General features: G+C 39.1%; 2 protein-coding genes across 9 annotated transcripts; one reads left to right on the top strand and one right to left on the bottom strand.

The window, feature by feature from the left end:
- Positions 1-30: 30 nt before the first annotated feature.
- Positions 31-8,264, bottom strand: dcun1d3 (defective in cullin neddylation 1 domain containing 3). Of its 2 annotated transcripts, XM_004562417.6 has the most exons (5): positions 8,031-8,264; positions 6,917-6,979; positions 6,004-6,054; positions 5,347-5,893; positions 31-2,136 (listed from the first exon to the last, which is right to left on the bottom strand). In XM_004562417.6, the coding sequence occupies exons 4-5, from the start codon at positions 5,781-5,783 to the stop codon at positions 1,593-1,595; spliced, it is 981 nt and encodes a 326-aa protein (XP_004562474.1). In that variant the 5' UTR covers positions 5,784-5,893; positions 6,004-6,054; positions 6,917-6,979; positions 8,031-8,264; the 3' UTR covers positions 31-1,592. The 2 variants fall into 2 exon arrangements, with proteins under 2 accessions (XP_004562474.1, XP_004562473.1); XM_004562416.6 differs by lacking the exon at positions 6,917-6,979.
- On the top strand, positions 7,694-11,773 carry lyrm1 (LYR motif containing 1). 7 transcript variants are annotated; one of them, XM_004562413.4, is made up of 6 exons: positions 8,724-8,815; positions 8,940-8,991; positions 10,344-10,515; positions 10,614-10,674; positions 11,246-11,277; positions 11,359-11,773. In XM_004562413.4, exons 2-6 carry the CDS (start codon positions 8,978-8,980, stop codon positions 11,470-11,472), a joined length of 393 nt encoding a protein of 130 aa, XP_004562470.2. In that variant the 5' UTR covers positions 8,724-8,815; positions 8,940-8,977; the 3' UTR covers positions 11,473-11,773. The 7 variants fall into 7 exon arrangements, with proteins under 7 accessions (XP_076743461.1, XP_076743460.1, XP_004562470.2 ...); XM_004562412.4 differs by having other exon boundaries at positions 10,320-10,515; XM_012922216.4 differs by lacking the exon at positions 8,724-8,815 and adding an exon at positions 8,829-8,849.
- The last annotated feature ends 1,409 nt before the right edge of the window (positions 11,774-13,182 follow it).

Below are 13,182 nucleotides of genomic sequence, written 5' to 3'. Positions count from 1 at the left end.
GGTAAAATCACTGAAGAGAAATGAGACAAATTTTCAAGGTCAAAAATTCAACACTGCTTTTATTTATTATAAATCAATACATTTTATATAAAAAAAGGAAAAGGGAAGAGGAGGGGTGGGGTGGGGGAGTTAAAATAAAACCATTGTAGCTGTAAACCAGACAAATCAGGTTATGGTCACCCTCTTACACTGAACCTCCATCGGAGACTCTTGATTAACCAGTCTAATTAACACTCACTCATGGCAAAAAAAAAACCAAAAAAAAAAAACCTCTAAGCTATAGATAAAATTAATTAACATTTTTGAAGAGGGTTTCGATGTGGTTGACATCAATCTCTCTGCAAAGCGTTCCCAAGTATAGCATCTTAGCATGCCATAGGTTTTTGTGCAATTTATTACAACCATCACCAGCAGCAATCAACTTTATTTGTGAAGTGTGCACATATTCTATTTTTGTTTAGCAGTTCAAGACTGTGAAGCTTCAAACTCCCAAAAGTAAACAATATACAATAAAGCTTCATGTCGCGCCCAGTGTAATGATCCTGAATATAACGCAGGCTTAGGCATCTTCTGACCAGAAATGACCAAGACCTTGCTTTAATAGATTTGTTGAGATACAGGTTTCCTTATATTGGAAAAAAAGGCAACATCATTGTGTTGTATATGACATTTTCTGCTTCTTGAAAATAGGTGGACAACAAAATGGTAGAGAACGGAGTACAGCAGCAGCTTACACAAGCTAAGCTGATCACCGCACTGTAAGCACTCAAAAAAAAAAAAACAACACTCAACACAGATGAGAAGTTGTATCTGTAACCATGGAAAGCAACTTGGATTTAAAACCAATTGAAACTTAAGTTTGTATCATTTTTAAAAAAAATGAAATGCCCTTGTTACAGAATTGTAATCCATTACTATTAGTTGAGTAATTGCAGGCAGACAGTTGTGAAGGCAATTCAAGTGGAACCAATTCAAATTTCACAGCACTGCAAGATAAAAAACATACAATGCAACTATATTAATCCAATTTCACTGACTCCTACCCTTATGGTAAATCTTGTGTGTGGTAGTAAATTATCTGTGGACATGCTGCCCGATTTTCCCTTCGTCTTTATTATTATTATTGTTATTATTATTATCATTATTATAATAACAACCATTTCCTTGTACAAGATGAGTGGTACTAACAGGTCGAAATCCACTTTCTGTAATTGTAGGGGGGAACCTCGTGTGTTGCCCTTTGAAACAGAGCTTTAAAAAGAGCTAATTTTGCTGGATTGTGGTAGGTAGTTGTATGTTAAAATGGACTTCTTGTCCAATTACTAAAAACCAAACAAAACCCAAATATGGGAGGACAGAAGAATAAAACAATAACTTAAATAGAAGTGCATTAAACACAACAGTTCTTGGAGCCCTTTGAAAAACCAAAAAACAGGGTTGGAAAAGCAGAAACCCCACCCCAACAGAAAAAGGGGAGCAAAATGAACAGCTGTTATGGTAATACTAATATTCATCCATTGATTCACAGATGTATAGTTCACTCATATAGGTTGTATCCTTCCCTCCTTTACAAATATTCGTTTGTTTTCTGGTCAGTGGCCCCCCCACGTCTGTGAGCCGCGGCTTCCCTCTGTTTCAAGTCTATCTGAGGTGGGAGAGCAGTCTGTCTCAGTACACCTCCCCTCTTCCTCCTTTGCTGTTAGTGCCTGCTCCTCCTCTTTTTTCCTGCGCTCCAGCTCCCACTCTACAAACGTATCAAAGAGGCTGGGCCAAGCCTCGTCCTCGCTGTAGTTGCTCAGGTCGGGCCCAATCGCCTGGGTGAAGTTGAGGAACATGTTCCACGTGTCCCTTGAGATGCCCCGAATACCTGAGGGGTTCTCTGAAAGGAAGTCCAGCCAGCGCTCTAGGATCGGAGGTGTGTCCTGCGTGAAAACCAGCCGCCATAGGGCAATGGCAATTTCGCGCTGCAGCGAGCGCTGCCCCTCCTCGGCGTCCAGGCCAAACTGGAAGGTGAAGCGGTACAGGTCTTTGAAGTTCTCCTCACCCTGGGCCTCCAGCAACATGCAGGGGAACCGTGAACAGATGCCTTCGAGGCTGTCTGCTTGGATAGCCTTGCATCCTTCGACAAACTCCTTCCTGGTGATGCAAACACGAGAAGCGTGGACATCAGAATCACAATCACAATTTCCAGTCAAGATAAGCACCAGAAAAAAATCCATTTACTTTTCCATAGAGCCATATGAGCACAAGTAGACTGAATTAAGACCTAAATCTGCAGAAAATGTACAACAAAACATTGTGAAGACATGTCAGGCAATCACCAGGCTTTATCTTTAACACTACAAACATCAGTGACAAATCCCTGTACTATTTAAGAACACATTATCAAATTTATAGAAAACTTCATTCTTTCATTGCAGCTTTGAATAATATTACAGTCATTTCATGCTGAAAGCACTGACCCAGGCAGATATACCTCCTTTGACCTCTACAACAGTGCAGGCTTTTTTTAAAACTCAAATGTAATATAAAGAGCATCAGTAAGCATCAGATCACAAAGAAACATGTTGGGTACCAGAGTCTGGTACTGTCCAAAGCCTCTCAATAGAAAAGTGCTGAGTTCAAAATCTGGACGGACTAACGACCATGCCAATAGGCAGCTCTATTCAACTGCAGACGATCTACTTCCCGTGTGTCCCTTGAGGACCAGCTTGAGACTTATACTTTTGAGAATGAGCACATAACAGGAATAAATGATCGTCACCTTTAAAGAGCTGACTTGTTAAGGGAGAAAGTCAAATTGAGATTTAGTGAGAGAAGACGGGACTTAGTCTGTCACATTTAGTTGAGATAAGGAGATCGTTATTAATCAAATATGTAAAATTCTACTCTGTCATATGTTGTTATAGCTGTAATTCTGTATTCTTTGACTTGTTATAGTATTTCTAAGCTGTTTTTATATATGTAAAAGGGTTAATAGGGACATATGCTAGGTATTAGGGGTGCAAAATATAGTGGTTAACAGCATGTGACAATCTTTGCCTAAAACATGTTATTTAAATAGCTTAAATAGGGGAACAGTATTAAATTCTCAACACATAAGCACATGCAGTTAAGAACCTTTTGACTTCCCCAAGGAAAATGCATAAAAAGTAACCAAGTGTGATCATAACTAGTCATTTTATCTTCCCATTTTTATTAACCCAGATGTTTATCATGCCCCAGATTTAATTCTTTAATGGTTATCACACCAGCCTTAAGAACACAGAGCCTGATCGTAGGTCATGTGAAGACTGTTCATCAGTTTGTCTTTATGACATGCAGCTTCCTGGAGATGAGTCAGTCTACTTACTAGTCTGCCAGCAGCTTGATGGCACACATTTAGATTGCGCTTTAGTCTTACTTACCACTTGAAGTGCTTTAAACCACAAGTCACATTCAACCTGTCATCCATACACTGATTTATCTTATACTGCACATCCACTGCTATTTTATAATCACCAATTAAGCTAATGTGTGTGCGGGTCTGTGGGAGGAAACCCACACAGGCACAGGGAGAACGTGCAACTCCAGCAAATAGTGTTACACAGTACAGACGTGGAAATCTGTGTCAGGAGACTTGGACTGTCTCCCTTATTAGCCAGCATTAGGGACGAGCAATCATCTGTGTTTTGATACCATCATATTGTCATTAAAGGCGACTGCCAAATGGTGAGCTAATAGCAGCGGGTGGCAGCAAGCTTTCTCATCACTCATGCCGATGACTGGACGTCAGTATAACGAATCTCCAAGCTCAGTGGACAGCTCAGTGATGCGCAATGTGTTTGCCTGCAACAATTTGGTTCGCCCTCACGCCTTTCATGGCTCACAGTAGTTGCAGGAGCCATACGGAGAATGGAGATTTGTCAGAATACACAAGGAACTCGTCAACTTTCGAGACAGAAAAGAGAGAACAAATGGGCTGCTTTAAATTAAGGAGAAGAGTTACATGAAATAGAAAAATAATCTGTGTTTTCACCTTTAACTCTTGACTCTAAATCTAATCTCCTATCAAGCATAGCACCAACAGCACTAATGCAGTAGAGTATCTGTAAAAAGCTACCTACTCAAGAAGCAAAGTGATCTTTTCTATAACGACTGCCTCACGCATGCTGTTTGCAAATCTGTGTTAGGAGGGTTTAAACGTTTGCCCAGGCTGTGAGTGGTTATTCCACCAATCCCTACATTGTTTTGAATGTAAACATAGCAAGGAGAGGGAAGGTTGCCAGCGCTCTGTGCTACTGCTATTGGGAGTTCACAATGGTACAACTTTTAAAAAAAAAGAAAGAAAGAAAAAACTGCCTCTGTGGCTCACTGGCAATCACTGAATCAACCCAAGAAGAAACAATTCAGGAGAAGATAATGCAGGTCCTGAGCTATCTGAAGGGCATATCTATTCACCAAGAACAAACAGAAAAATCCATGAAAAGAAAGAACACTGGAGAAACATCAGCTGTCTGATCTAATCAATGACAACTTCTAAGATACTACTTTAAGAAAAGAAAAAAAACTTTATCACATTCCCTTATCATTCCCTCTGAAGCGCAACCCACTCTATATGTCCACATGATGAGATTATATTATATTATATTATATTGACAGCAGCCGACGATGACGTAGTTGCTGCTACAACTAGAAGTAGCCAGCAGCCAACACTGTACTGTACCCTGCTGCAGTGATGGAAACTGCTGGCTGTCTGAGAACAGTTTTAATGTTTTTTTAAATGGATAACAAGTTTGGAAGTATTAATCACACAGACTGAATGTGTTACTGTAAACAAATCCCACAGTAATCAAACTGTATATAATAGACAATCAATAATACAGCGATTGTCCTCATTCCAGAGGGATCCCGCCTAACTTAATCACATGTTTCTGACAATGTGCTACAGAGAAGAAAAGGACTGGTTTCATGGAGGAACATTTCTTGGGAAATTTCATTTGAGATTTTAAAAGGAAAATTATTTTTCCCCCTTTTTGACCTTTATTTGCTTGACTTACAATGAAGAAAGATGTGAAACATGGTGAGACTAACTAACAGGAATGAGCTGTGACAAATGAATCTGACTTTTTAAAAATGTGGACTTGGGCAATCTTGTTTTAATGAGCATTTTCATCATCTAACACCTGTCAGACAAACAAATAAGTGCAACAGCTATGTGCTGTGGTACATCGGACAAAGATACATACTTATCAGTATCATTATAATCACACAGAAGTAATAACTGTGTAGTGGTCATGCTAGTTTATCCTGATTGACAAACATGGATAATGACAACACGCCCTGTTCTCAAAAACTCCACCTTACCTTGTAAACTTGCACATGGTTGCTGCTTGAAACTTCCAGGCAAGAACCAGGACACGAAACTCAGCCGGGTCAACGCACAGGTCATTACAAAACCTCTCCATGCCCTCTTCCAAGATGGTATCTTCCTGTTCATCTTTGTAACAGCAGAACAGCTCCTCAATGCGCTTGACCGACAGCCCATCTCCATCCAGAAGCTCATCCTTGCGTGTGTCCCCTGCAGTGATGATGGGCGTCTCCACTGTGACCTCTAAAGGTTTGGTGCCATTTGACAGCTCATTGGTGGCTTTGCTACACTGGGTGCCAGGATCCTCTTTGTGGCTCCCGACACCACCAGCGCTGCCACCTTTCTTGTGAGACTTTCCTCCGCTTTCCTTGTCTCCACTCTTGCTGCCGAGCGAGGATGTCGGATTCTTACACTTGGTGACACACTGGCCCATGTCTTCCTCCCGGTCCCTCGTCTGTCTTTCCTCCTCGCCTTCAGTCCCCGTCTGAACCACCTAGACGCCTCTTCTCTGGCCTCACAAGACGTCTCAACATACCCTCAAGCCTGAGGGGGAAGAACATTTATTAAGAATAAAAAGTTACACCCAGCGACTCTCAAAAAAAATGTTAAAATGTGGATATTAGTACAGAGGAACACAGAAAATGTCAAGCTACCTCTGCTAAATCTACCACGATCCAAGTCTTCAATGGGAAGATTTAAAAACCCTGAAAAACAAAGCAAAACAAAAATAATCTATAGGCATTAATTCAATGCTTAAACATTGTTCGGGTTACCATAGAAACCTTGTCAAAAGTAGTACAACAGGAGTATCACCCTTAACCACAGAAGCCTACCGGTGGGTTGTGTGTTAAGTCAGAAGACCTATATAACTCTTATATGACGGCTGTAGGAGCTTTTCTTGGTATTACCATAGAGTTAGTTATAGGTAATTAAAATAGGAATACAATTGTATAAATATTGTGATACAAATAACTGCATTTATAGGTCATCCTCTGTGCCGTGTTCACATAAACGTGTGTGTGTGGGGGGGGTTCTCTTTGAACAGAGGAAGTTTTACCTCCTTTTATACTAAGCAGTAGATTATTGCACAATATTGCTTCTTCATTCTCTACTAGCAATAATGAAAGCAGATGAAAAATAAAAACACTGACAACACCAAACATGGACCAAGAATACAGGGCTACTATGGTTATCCATGTCTTTTTTAGGATTTTACAGCAACATATGTTAATTACACTGGCTCTATGTAGTTAGGATTTTTTTTATACTAATATTTTGCATCTTGCAAGTTAGCATACAGGACTTTCTAGGTTTTCTAAAGGACTAACAAGTAAAATGTGGCAAAAACACAAAAGGCATACAAGATTATGAGATACTGACCAAGTTGCAACTGAACTGGAGTTTACATTAATCAAACTAAAGCTTGCTTTGTAAACTGCTTTCTCTACCTACCCATTTAACTTAAAAAATGTTCCTTTGATGAATGCATGTTAATGAAATTAATCAGTCAGACGGAAAAACATGAGGTGATCATGTGTCTGATAACTAATAAAATAGCTGACTTACAATCCTTCAGATGGCATTGTCTTTCTACTGAGCTCCATCATTGTGACCTTGCCATCCACAATGCTGAAAAGACACATTATCTTGTCATCATAAGCAGAAAGTGATAGCTCATCATTTCCAAACCTGCAGGTCTATTTTGGTCAACATGCTATTAATATGTAATTTGAGAACTTGCAAAGAGTTTGCCTTATTTCAGGATTTTTCATTTACTTGTTTATAACTGCAAATAAGTTAGCTATGTTGCATACTGTGAACTGTGAAAAGCTGAGCTTTGACACCGTTGGCTTTAAGGAACTACATCTCAAAAGGGCCGCAATATTCCAGTTTGTGATGTAAAAGCCACAACTTCAGGAAACTTCTCAAACCAACTTCTACCTTTCGCAGTGATCACTGACCTAACAGTGATATGACCCTTGACTTCATATTTAATGCATGGATTCAACATCAAGGCAAAAAGCCAGTCCTGATCAATACATGGGGCATGTAGGGGAAAATCTCTCTCACGTCTGCTGTGGCCAAGTTCACCTAACTAAGCTCAGATGGCCGTCTGAATTTATATTTATTAAATTTTGTTTATTTGGCTACATATAATCCGCAATAAGCTGGCACTGGAGTTAGTAAACACTAAGCAGCCTAGTGACCTATACAGCCAGTAGTTTAACCAGATTATTAGCTCGTCCCGAGGTGAACTGGAATACGACTGTGTTACATATGCAACACTGTTATATCGATATATCCTCAGCGGCCCTTTACCAACATCTACAATAATATCATTTCAATCAAGTTAACGTTTGTTGGGAGGGTGAGTATAACAACACAAGTACAACACTCAAAAATATAGTGTAAACCGCCATTAAATAATCACCCGCACCTCGGACTTTTAACTATTACACACAAATTCAGATGGCAGTCGTTGTTAAGCTGCTATTGAGCCACATTAGATCACCGCACCGGGCCATTTAACAGCTCCATCCCAACTGCCCGGCCCTGGCGACGTCGTCATAGCTAGCTAGCATCAGCTCGATTAATAACTAAAAGTTAGCTCTCGGCTATGCTAGGTATTTTTCGATTAAGACATCAAGAAATAATAAAATTATCACCGTAAAAAACTTACCTTTAGGGGAAAACACATTCGGTCGAGTGTGGATGTACATCACTTTGTGAATAGCTGAAGAAATTTAGTAGTTAAAGAAGTTAGCCAAAAAATACGAACTGAAGCAAACTCGTCGCGTTAACTCAGATTGCTAGCTAACTAGCTAGCAGCTGATCACAAAAAAAAAAACTTCCACATCAATGTTGAATTCTGTTCCACGCTTAGAAAATAAGCAAGTAACAAGCTAGCAACTAGCTTTAGAGTCCATCTTCAGTTGTGTTCGCTGTTAGGTGTGAGTTAAAACGCCAGCTCGGACTAAATCACCCAATTTCTTTGTGCTTCCCCTTTTTAGTCATTGAGTGGAGCTACATTATGGACATTTTCCTGCATCACTTCCTCCCTGCCTACAAGCACCCAACAGCTGATCCTCGCGTCTGCGACGCTAACGTACATCCTTTTATTTTAACCAATTGATGGAAGTATTCATATGACAAGGAAAAAGTCGATGTTTTGTAGATCACAGTAATATCCAAAATGAAAAATGACTCAAAAACCCCACTGTAAATTAATTACAATCGCTCATACACATTGAACTGTAGAGGTGTTTATATTAATTTCTGCCTTATTTCTACTTTTTTATCCACTAACAAGTGAAACAAATACAACTTTGACTAAAAGTATATGAACTCTTTTATGTTTGTGTTTATTATTTAGCTTCTTCCCGATTAGTCATGAGTAAGCGTCATCATTAGGCGACTGTCCTAGCAAGCGGCTGGTAAATTAGCCTCTTCTTCAGATACAGACGGGTATGTCAATTCTTCGTTTGTGGTGTTAATTAAAGTAAGATTCGCGACAATTCGAATTCAAGTTGTTAATGTGACAGGCAGTAACATTGCCTTTAATTTAATGTCCCTGTCTTTGTACGTTTAGGTCAGTCACAATAAGGGCTAGCTTCAAGGTTGCAATTGATGCTAAAACATCAGTGAGTACAAATAACGAGAATGGTTTTATTTAATATACAACGTAATTCAGTCTGCGCGCATACTAGAACATACAGTTAATACCTCTCCGTCAGTCATGTAACAGTTTGTTTAATATCTCAGTGTTGATTTTAGTGGCATCTAGCGTTGAATATGGCTAATATATTTAACTATAATTTAAAAATCTAAAACTACAGTACTGTGCAAGTCTTTTCTTTATATTTTGCAAGGAAAATTGAAAATCATTTATATAATAGAAATATAGTATATAAGGCTAAACCGAGTTTTGCAGGCCTTGAAGGTCAATATTTGATATGACCGCCTTTATTCTTCAACAAAACAACATCCTGAAGTCAGCTTTCTTGCCATTTTATTAAGTAGTCTCCAGGAATAGTTCTCCAGGCGTCTTGAAAGACATTCAAATCTCTTTTGTTTTGTTTTTTTATTTTCTGTTCACCACACTGTTTCAGTCATGTTGAGGTCCATGCTCCGGAGGCCAATCCATAGCATTTCACAGAGAGCTGTAGACACTCACTGTCATTGTTCTCTACTGACCTCCTTTGTACATACATAGAGTAACAATGATTTGTAAATGAATTTGCAAATTTGGATTCCTCTCCATTAAGCTCTGTTGCCACTGATTTTTCAGTCCAGTTCTTGTGTAATTTGGCATACCCCAGGCTTCTTGAGACCATTTTTAATGTGGCTTCAGTGAACAGTTGATGGATCGACTAATGGGCCAGATGCATCTCTCAGGTCCTCTGTCTGGTCTTTCCTGGATTTTTTTCCCAATTTCTTAAGGACGTGACATTCAGGTACTGTTCACCTGCTCTAGATAGTTTGTAAGGGATATTTTCATCCTACGCCAATTTAGTTTCCTCAATTTTTTTTAAGGACCCTTTGGACACCATGGAGAACTATGCCAAGTTTTCAGCTAATCGCTTTTTGGGAATCACCTTGTTAATGCAAAGATGCTGTGTTATCTTTGACATTATTATTGGATTAAACTCAAGACTTTTGCACAGTACTGGAAAGATGTTCATATATTCATTTACTAATTGCTTGCTTAGCATGCACATTATTGTTATGTTTCTCATTATAACGCACTTCATGTCTTAATTGTGCAGTAAAGCTCTTAATTAAAGTCCTAGTAGTTAAAGAAAAGAGCAATAAATAATGTCACATCTAGCTAACTAACCACCAGTGGTATAATCGAGTAATAAAGGCTGCAAGTATAGAGCATCCATCCATCTTCAGCTTATCTAATTCAGGGGCACGATGTGGGGGACGGAACACAAACAGATAATGCAGTAAAAACTTTATTTTGCAGGTATCTTTTGTTTTTTTTCCTCAGATTCAGAGCCCCGATGACTGCCTCCACCCGTACCACTGTGCTGTCACTGTACATGCGTGTTTTTCGCATTGCCCGAACCTGGCAAGCACAGAGTGGTGTTGCAAGTGACACGGAGACAGAGAGGAAGTACATACTGCAGGAGGCCCGCAATCTGTTCAGACGGAACCAAAAGGTGTGAACGACACTCTGCTCTCTAATATGCTTTTTTTTTTTAAAGAGAAAATGGCTTTATGGCATCTTTAAGACTTTGTGTGTTGTTTTGTTTTTCAGCTCACAGAACAAGAATCAATAAGAAAGTGTATAGAGGAATGTGAAGCAAGGATAGAAATCGGTAAGAATGGAGAAAAGCAGCAAGTTGTTGTTTTTTATGTAGTGAGCATGTCAAAAGGCCACAATAGTAGCAACACCATTTTTTGATTTTCATGTGTCTCAGGGAAATATACTGATAATATGTAACCTTTCTAATTCAGTTGTATCAGTGATTTTGGGATGTCTTCAGCCTGAAAGCATGCAGAATGGTGTTGTTGACTGAATGTACTGAAACATCTGACGTGCACAGACATTCTGAAAGGGTTAACAATAATCCAGTGCCGCGTTTACGCAACTCTTACACATCACACACTGAGTCTTTGTCAGTTGAAAGGTTTTCAGCATGTCAAGCGTGAGTAAGCAGCAAAGCTGACCTGATGACCTGAATGATTTGGATTAAGAAAAATCGTGGTTGAAACTGCAGAGAAAAAATAACAATACAAGCCTGCGGTAACTGCATGAGAAAAGTGCTATGTTGTGCTCTTACATACTTACCCAAACAATGATTTTTCTTGGCTTTTATTTTGTAATTTGTTTATAGTTTGATGTAACGTTGTCACTGACACGTTGTTATTTTTAAAAAATTTTTAAAGGTCTTCATTACAGAAACCCATATCCAAGAGCTGTAAGTAATTACACTTTATTAGACCATAATGGGTGAAAATTTTTGGGGGGATTTTATTTGCATACTCTGTGTGTGTTGCAGACGTATCTACCACCCATGGGACTGGCAACTCAGAAGGGCAGGAAGCTACGAGCACAACAGCGCCTGAGGAAACAGGCCAAACCAATTTACTTACAGTCACATGATGAGACCTGATGCTCGACATCCCCGATCTTTGTCAAGAGTTCAAGTTACCAAGGAGAGAAAACTAGAGAGCTGTTGCAGTCGAGATGCTGCAAGCACTCAATGATGCAGGAACGCACGTCATTCAGGATAAAGCCACTTTTCATTGTATTTTCTTTTTCAAAACACAACCATGAGTTGTAACTGTAGGTGAAGAGTGTCAGATTCCTTTCAGCTCAGGGAAGCTCCCACTGTACCACTTTCTAATATCATACAAGTTTGTATATTTTATTTATTGTTGAGTTCATTTGATTAATAAAATTGTCTCAATGTGGAGGATTTCCAGACTCTTTTAAACTCACTGTCAGAAATCATGAAATTCACTAAATATTCTCTAATAAGCAATTTTGTTAGGACCATATATTTTTTTAGCTTTTAATTTAGTTAATGAAAAATTAAACAAAAGGTGATTAAAGCACTTGTCAGATTGTACTTTCACAAGCATTGTATCCCCTATCTCTGTTTCCTTATGGCAGTACAGGATCAATTGATACATCGGTCTCTATTTCTCTAGAATTTTAGAGCTTTGTTGTGGTTCAGTATGGTTTCCTCTGACCCAGTTTGTGCAGCTGTATCTCAAATCTCGTAAAAAACCCAGAATGCTATGAGAGCAGTTTGCTTTGATATGTTTTATTTACCTCGAGCCCCCCATAATAATGACACAGAGAATACAGAGAAAGAACAGCTCGGGGCGTGCATCGCTTTCAGTTCCATTTGGGGATAACTCGCATATTGATTATAGTGGCAACGACCTGCAGGTGGGGTCAGTGATCCATGTCTAATATGACTCATGTTATTGTTGACTGAATACTGAGTCATTTTTCAGCACAGGCTAAAGAGCATTCGCTCTCCCTGTAAAATGATCACAAATATTCTGCTTTCTTTAAAAGTTTACTTGCTCTGATCACTGAACACCTCTCATTCACGGACAGCAGGTATTATGCATAGTGACCCATGTGCAATTTATAAAATACACTAAATGCACAATAAAGGATGAAATTGTGATTTGAATTAATAAACCAAGAAAGCCAATTAACTTTACAGCAAACAATCAGTGTTTTTATCAATAAGAGGAAACTTGTTCATCTTTAAAAGGGAAAATATTTCTGTGTTATGGTGGTGTGAAAAAGTGTTTGCCTCCTTCCTGATTTCCTATTTTTTGAATGCTTGTCACATGTAAATGATTTTAGATCATCATAGATAACAAGTAAACAAAATGCAGTTTGTAAATGAAGTTGTTTATTATTAAAAGGGAAAAATATCCATACCCACATGGCCCTGTGTGAAAAAGGGATTGCCCCCTTAACCTAATAACTGGTTGGGCCCCCCTTAGCAGCAACAACTGCAATCAGGCATTTGCAATAACTGACAATGAGTCTTTTACAGCGCTGTGGAGGAATTTTGGCCCATTCATCTTTGCAGAATTGTAATTCAGACACACTGGAGGGTTTTCGAGCATGAACTGCCTTTTTAAGGTCATGCCACAGTATCGCAATCAGATTCAGGTCAGGACTTTGACTAGGCCACTCCAAAGGTTTCATTTTGTTTTTCTTCAGCTATTCAGAGGTGGGCTTGATGGTGTGTTTTGTATCATCATCCTGCTGCAGAACCCAGATGCCCTTCAGCCTGAGGTCACAAACAGATGACCAGACATTCACCTTCAAGATGTTTTGATAGACAGAA

The sequence above is a fragment of the Maylandia zebra genome, linkage group LG8 (genome assembly GCF_041146795.1).
Source record: "Maylandia zebra isolate NMK-2024a linkage group LG8, Mzebra_GT3a, whole genome shotgun sequence".
Lineage (NCBI taxonomy): Eukaryota > Metazoa > Chordata > Actinopteri > Cichliformes > Cichlidae > Maylandia > Maylandia zebra.
This window is presented reverse-complemented; position numbering and strand designations above follow the sequence as displayed.